At 34.5% G+C, this 7,500-nt stretch overlaps 1 protein-coding gene across 1 annotated transcript; it reads right to left on the bottom strand.

Annotated features, from left to right (window-relative positions):
* Nucleotides 1–3,178: 3,178 nt before the first annotated feature.
* On the bottom strand, nucleotides 3,179–4,200 carry LOC136849615 (adult-specific cuticular protein ACP-20-like). Its single transcript, XM_067122922.1, has 4 exons — nucleotides 4,124–4,200; nucleotides 3,841–3,933; nucleotides 3,507–3,644; nucleotides 3,179–3,389 (listed from the first exon to the last, which is right to left on the bottom strand). Exons 1-4 carry the CDS (start codon nucleotides 4,133–4,135, stop codon nucleotides 3,267–3,269), a joined length of 366 nt encoding a protein of 121 aa, XP_066979023.1. The 5' UTR covers nucleotides 4,136–4,200; the 3' UTR covers nucleotides 3,179–3,266.
* Between the last annotated feature and the right edge of the window lie 3,300 nt (nucleotides 4,201–7,500).

A 7,500-nucleotide genomic window follows, 5' to 3' on the forward strand; every position in this document is an offset into this window, starting at 1 on the left:
ACACACACATACAGACACGAATGACTTGCTATGAACCTGAAGGCTCTGCACTTCTGGCGCTACTCCTAGAAAACACATCCTATGCTGAAAGAATATGAAAATTTGTCTATATTTATGTCAGTAATTTATTTTTAAATAATATATATTGCTTCGCAGTGCTTCAAGGAAAGGATGATACACTGAAATGTATGGAATATAGTATGAACATTTATTTTATTATCATTTAACATCGGATATGACAAGCTATTGCTTGTGTAAATTAATGTAGCTTTATATTCCCGCCAAGGCCAGACATTGGAACACCGTTCCATTTATGAATGTAAAATAGTAAACTGTTTTGTGCGTATTTTGTATTCAAATCCTCCCTAATTCTACGCAAGCTATTATATATGAAATAATGAAGCTTCTTCCATTTTTGCTAAAATATGAATGCTTCGAATTTACCGTTGCCGGTCGTGGTGTTTAAGACAACATGAAATTTAGATGAAATTTATTTTCCGGAGTTGGCACTCTCACCTTTTGCAGTAGGAGAGAGCTTTGTTCTGTTTCAGGAACGAAGTGTATTGGATAATGTTCTGAACGGTATGTGCTTATCATATTGTATACAGTATTTTAAAGTTCCTTTCAATCTTTGTAACGTTCGTCAGAATGGTTTATGACTGATCTTTCCTTTTCCAATTGTATTATAGCATGCGAAGACACTTCGCCTAAGCTCTGCCACAAAGAGATATTAAAAAGGTGAGGCAATTATCAAAAATGATTATGAATAGTTTTCTTTTATTTTTATGGTTAGTTACTTGGAATGGAATTCATTGTTCCACCACCGGAAAAGAATTCTCTATAGACATGAGTAATACTTTTTTTTTAATTGTAAATATTTTAATGAATCACTAGATCAGTATGGAATAGAAGCAGAAATTTTAAGAATGGACCCATTTCTGACGGTCCAGTCATAAGGAAACCATTTTGAGATTATGGGATATTGAAGATAAACCGAACGATTACGAATAATTGTGAAATTGTCTAAGGAGTATTTGCGGAATTGTGTAACTTTGGGTGACAATACACACAGGAATTACGCCTGAAGTAGCCTAATCTGTTTGGTTCTCTTAAAAAGAACTACATATAAATAAAAACTTGCGATCGAAAAGTAAAAGTTAAAACGGCAGGAATCAGGAGGGTGAGAGGGTAGATGGCGAAATTTTTGTCTTGTAACATATAATACAGCAGTGTAATATCCCGCCTCCCAACTAGTATGGCTTTAATAGTTTAGAAAAAGCATTTGAAATAGTAAGCAGAAAAATTATTTGATAAATTCTGAGAAACTATGTCTCACCATAAAATAAAAGTATCCTTGATAAAATCAATGTGACTGAATGTCGGTGGTCAGCTTTTCCTGAATATAATATCGTTAGTGGCGTATTGCATGAAACTGTAGTTTTCCCCTCTTCTTTTAGCAGCCCTTTTGGAATTTATTTGGAGGGCAGTTGGAGAGAAAAGGAAGAAATTGAATGCGTTGATGGCGATTACCTGGCAGATCTTGCTTATGCACATGAACTTATATTGCTTAGACGAAGTTTGCAAGATTTACAAGCATTTTACCGACAGAACCAAATTGCAGTGTTTTTGATCTTGAATGTTTCAAAATTAAGGGTTTTGAGAACGGAACATGCTGTGGTAGAAGATAGAACATGATCAAATGAACATGACAGTGATGTTGACACATTCATGTACCGAACACCAATTATTAAAAATGATGGTTCTCATGAAATAATAACAATTTTTAGGAAGGTGTAGGCATCCAATATATATATATAAAAATGTAATGTGTATGTATATATGTCTGTGTATCATAATGAAGAAATCATCATTTGTCTATGGGAGGGAGGTTTTGCAGGATAACGAAGGATTTCTAAACGTTGTAGAACTTTTGACAATAAATGGCAAGACCGCATTCGTAATGGTACGGTGAGAGATCACAAAAATTCAGGATGCAGCAAAAGATTGATGATTGATCGTTGACGTTATGACAGTTCTTCGATTACAAGTCAAGTGTGTAGGAGGGGCAGTTGCATGGGCACCTCGCGATACCAGCAGACCAGAACTACGAAGAAAGAGTTCGAGATCGGCTGGGATGATCTGTCAAAGGGAACAAGAGGCAGGTTGTTGTAGAATCTGTCAGTCTGATAGTGTTGCAAGATATTGGAGGAGGCGGTAGTTATTTTATTGTAATTCTTATGCGTGATTCAGTACATGTTTGGATTGGTTTTTCATGATTCTTTAATTAACACTGACTCATTTATCTTAAAGTTTATCGTCTGAATGATAAGTAAGTCAGAAGACTTAACAGTGTTTGTAGCGAGGTGAAATATTTATCATAAGCTTGCAGTATCACATTTGCAGATAACTACACAATTTTTAAATGTGTATTTATTTTTTCTAAGGTAAATGAAAAATTTTGCTCTTTATGTTTTTCATTGGAACACCATATCAGCTTTGAGTTTAGGTCTAAATGATCATCGGGATTTGCATGATTAATATAACGATTAGGTATTGTGCCACACAATAATGATGTTGGTGACAGTGACAGGCATAACGATGAAGTTGACCCCTTCTCGAATGGTTTCCCATTTCCCTTGCCAGGAAAATTCGTGGGAGCTGTGGAGAGAAGAGTATGGCTACAATTTAATCTTTCAGTCGAAAGTCTCCAAATACAACAGGGTATTATTTAATAAACTTCAGTTGTCAATGTTGTGCATCGTATAGTGTGCCAGAATAATTAACCAATATAGGTTTTTAAAGCGTAGTGTGGCGAAGCAGAAATTTTATTTGCATTTAATTGTTACATAGATGTATAAGCAATTAAACGCTGTATATTTCAAGTGACGATGCATTCATTTTGCCCTTTTTATTCGAGTTCTAGTTGTTTGCTCATTCAGTGCGAGTTGAGATTTCTGAATTCGATTTGACCTCGCAGAATTCTGTCCTCTTGTTGAATATTGAATCACATTTAAACAAAAATAAATTGACTTCACTATTTTCCTCTCAACTCTCTTAAGTTCACTGGGTCGTTATTTCGTTTTTGTGTAGATGGTCTGGGGAGGCATAACTTATTTTTGTGATCCATTTCGTCAGATGATTTTGCTGTAATGTGGGTGATATTAAAATAAACTTTTTCTTCAGGTCTGTTTATAAACAAATACATTCTTTAGATACATATTCATAGGTTGCACTGCATAAACTCAGATGTAAAGAAGGAAAATGAATCAGTGGTAGCCTCCCTTGTGATCGAAAACGACTGCAGGTCCGTAGTAGGATGGATGTTGAGCCTTTCCTTTGTAGCTGACGTGGGCGACGAAGCCTTTGTAGTGATCGGCTGTATATTTCACCTGTAAAAAAAGATACGGGGGTCGGGTTTGTTTTAGTACATGCGTGTTAATCTGGAGCTATATAATCAACATTAACCTCAAAACTGCTTGCTCCTTTATCACGGGATAATTACTTACGTGTTGCTTGCGTCCGTCGGGAAGAGCAACAGTGTAGGATCCGTAAACAGCCTTTCCGTCAGACTTTTCCTCTTGGTGGAAGTGGGGGCCTTTGTAATCACCGCTGACGTGGTATCCATAATAGTATGGAAGAGGTTCCTGGAAATTTGGATTGGCTTTGAAGTTCAGTTGAATAATTAATAATTTTGTGTAGGCCTGTGAACACACCGCCTATTTATGCCTTATTATTTTTTTTTATTATTATTATTATTATTATATATATATATATATATATATATATATATATATATATATATATATATATATATATATATATATATTCCTATTAACTTACTCCGTAACCATGTTTTCCTCCGCCGTGCCCATACCCTCCACCAGCTTCAGGGTCCGCAAACGCGACGGCTGTTACGGCCAGAAGGACTGCCACCTAGAAATAATAAATTTTAGAACTATATGATCCTGTGTAAAAGATGCATTCTTATGTTTACGCATTTTACACGAGCGCTCAGAATCATGATTGTGCTTTTTATGCAAACACAAGTCTTTTCTTATACAGTTGATAGAAGCTTCAGTTCGATGAAAACGAATGAAGCGAGGAACCTGATGTTTTAACTAACACTGTAAAACATTTTCCTCTGTCGTTCGGAAGCGTGAACTTGAGTCGAAAGATCAGACTGAACTGACGATATGATGTTGTGTCTGCCGCTATATACTCTCTGGATACGCCCTTGTTTTCTGCTCTTGTCATAAACTTGGGACTCCTACGGTATGATCACGTTTGTTGAACGCTTTTCGTGAGTGATTGGCGATGTCTTGCTGTAATTGCTGAGTCATTGGGCAAATGCTATATCATGAAACTTGTTGAAATTCGGAGGGAAGGATTTAGCTGTGAGATGCGTGATGGCATCTTTGCAGACTGACTTGAACATTAGAAAGCCTATGAATTAAAACCTTTTGATGTTATATACTGTATATATATATATATATTCATATATGTGTGTGTATATGTATATATATATATATATATATATATATATATATATATATATATATATATATATATAATATATATATATATATATATATATATATATATATATATATATATATATATATATATATATATATATATATATATATATATATATATATACTGATATGTGAATGTGTGCAGTGATATTAATAACACTGCACATTCATATATAAATATACATTCACACTCACACACACGCACACACACACGCAGACACACACATATATATATTATGTGAATGTATATTTATATATGAATGTGTGCAGTGATATTAATATCTGCAGTATGGTACATTGTTTGCAAGACATACTGCGTTCTGATATATTTAATTTGACAACCCTTTCTGTAGTTTATAAACAAATTCAGCTCGTTCATCTGTCGGCATTGAAAGCAGCAGTAGGTGGCAATATCTCATGAAATTAATTGTGGTTTCCTGTTAGATCCAACTATGGTAATCAACACTGTTGATTACCAAAGTTTCATTCACAACTTGGCATATTGGAATGGGTTAGCTTTAGGTTAAATTTCCATGGACTCGTTTAATCAGCAAACTTGTTCCAATTTCTTCATTAATCTTCGGTATTGTAGCTGAATAACTCCTTTGATGCGTCCACAGTGCAGCAAGACATGTCTTAAACACGAGTCTGTAACTTACACACACACATTACAAACAGGTTGAATACAAATTAATTACTTATTGATATCCCTAGCCAGTGCGTCATACGATTATCCAGCATTGGCCAAAGATCCGTTCTCCGCTCACAATAGATGCATGCGATAAGTTACCGACACGCGTTCAGATGTTACATTGTAGTGTGGGTGCACCCTTAGCTTTGTAGAATAGCCAGTACGATACAGAACAGCACAAACCTTACTAGGACTGCTTCTGTTTTGCGCTTACTGATACCTTTTTTTTTTTATAGATATCTATAGCCTTTTGTTCTTGCACGGTATAGTTGTATTTCCTTTTCATTTTTCTTCTATTTTCAAATATTTTTCCTTGAATAGTGGATCTTATGATGTAAGCTTATCCCGAGCTTCGTGATGCTTACCATGTTTCCCTCTCTCACATTCTTTGTGCGCAGTTACAAATAGAGAGTTGGTTAATATATTGTTGAATCACCATCTTCACTGAAATCCTAATATTGTATTGCAAGTCCTTTACATGCGTAGCTTAAATCTTGGATACCTTATATTACCCTCCTCATTGCATCAGGAATGGCAGTCCAGCTCTATTTGTATTTCTTTTACCCTCCAATTCTCTTTTAAGGATGTTTAAACAGTTCTTTTGTAGTCCCAACGCCGCTCACTTTGTAGGTTTTTACCACTGCATTTTTTCCTCTCCTATTTTCTCATATGTCGTAATTAGGATTCGTTCACATCTTTGTCCCGTTCAGCCTTACATTATGCAATTGTCTGGCCTTAGCTTCTTGGTGTCATCTACTGAGAATGTGGACATTTGATCTATATTACACTCCACTCTAAATTCTTGATTCTTTCTGGGAGTTTTTCTTAACAATGCAAAAAGAAAAATACTACAATATTGGCTAATTGGTTTTCTTGACCATTTAACTGCTGTTGTTCTAGTTTGCAGATGACACATGTCATTAACTCAAACTCTTGATTGTTTCCTTAATTTCTACAAAGTTTTGGCACAACAGCTACACCACTTCAAGTTTGTTAATCTTACACAAAGCACTGATATAAATTTTGGTGCAGTCATAAGATATGAATTTATATTCGTTTATGTTTATTTATAAGAGTGCAGGCAACGGGATAGCCAAGGCTGCCATGGAGATTCCATGAAGAATACTTTCTAAGAAAAAAAGCACGGAAACATATACTAGACCTCTAACAAAGAGATGAAAGTGTTTTCGTAACACAATGTTTATTTAATAAGTCGAATGTCTAGGATAAAAAGTAGCTAGATGGTTGGTGTGCAAAGATTATTTAAAATCCTGCGACCACGGTAATGGGTGGGTACCTCTCACAGACTTCGCCTTTAGGCAGTGGGGTCAAGTGGATATGGCTTGAAAGAGGTTTAAATCCTTTGTTTGCTCCTATCTTTTGATTGTGAAGGATGGGAAAGTATTACGTGGTGAAATATGAGTGTTAAATATATACATACACACACACACACATATATATATATACTTTATATACATATATATATATATATATATTATATATATATATATATATATATATATATATATATATATATATATATATATATATATATATATATATATATATATATACACATATATATATCATGCATATATATACACATTTTTTCCACCTGTTTTTCCTTATTCACAGCATTCATTTTGTTCTAGAGAGAATGCGTGAGCGAGTTATAGAAAAACGGATTGTCACTTGGTGTGCATAATTTATAAATTCCCAGAACCCTTCTTATTTATTCATATACTGTAAATCAGAAGTTAAAAACAAGGTTTGCTGTTTACATTAGTTTTTTTTTTTCTCTCTCTCTCTCCTTTATGTAATGAAATGAGGTGTGCAGCATGAGGAGCAGGATTTAGTTTAGTTTTCATGTGTGTTTCACATTACGTTGTTGATTCTGTTTTATCATTGATACCACAGAATTTATTGTGGCATCACGATTTTATCATGAAATAAATCACTCGCATCACTAAAAACTTCAGCTTGATTCACGATGCACAGTGTTGTTTAATGTTTGGCAAGTTGGATTGCTGTTAGTCTTCATAACTACCTTTTAAGGTATATTTATCTGTATTTTCTTTTTCTCTTATTAAATGCTTCTTTTTCTCTTATTAAATGCGTTCGTTAAAGGCAAAGGGTCTTGTCGAATTGCAGCAATAACATAAGGAATTCTTTCATGGGACGCTTGAAGAGAACGAACGTTTTCGTCTATTTTGCTATTTATAACCAGTGATCTTGTGCATCTGAAATTTATCGAAGTCAGTAAGACGCCCAATA

This window comes from Macrobrachium rosenbergii, chromosome 21 (genome assembly GCF_040412425.1).
Source record: "Macrobrachium rosenbergii isolate ZJJX-2024 chromosome 21, ASM4041242v1, whole genome shotgun sequence".
Taxonomy (NCBI): Eukaryota; Metazoa; Arthropoda; class Malacostraca; order Decapoda; family Palaemonidae; genus Macrobrachium; species Macrobrachium rosenbergii.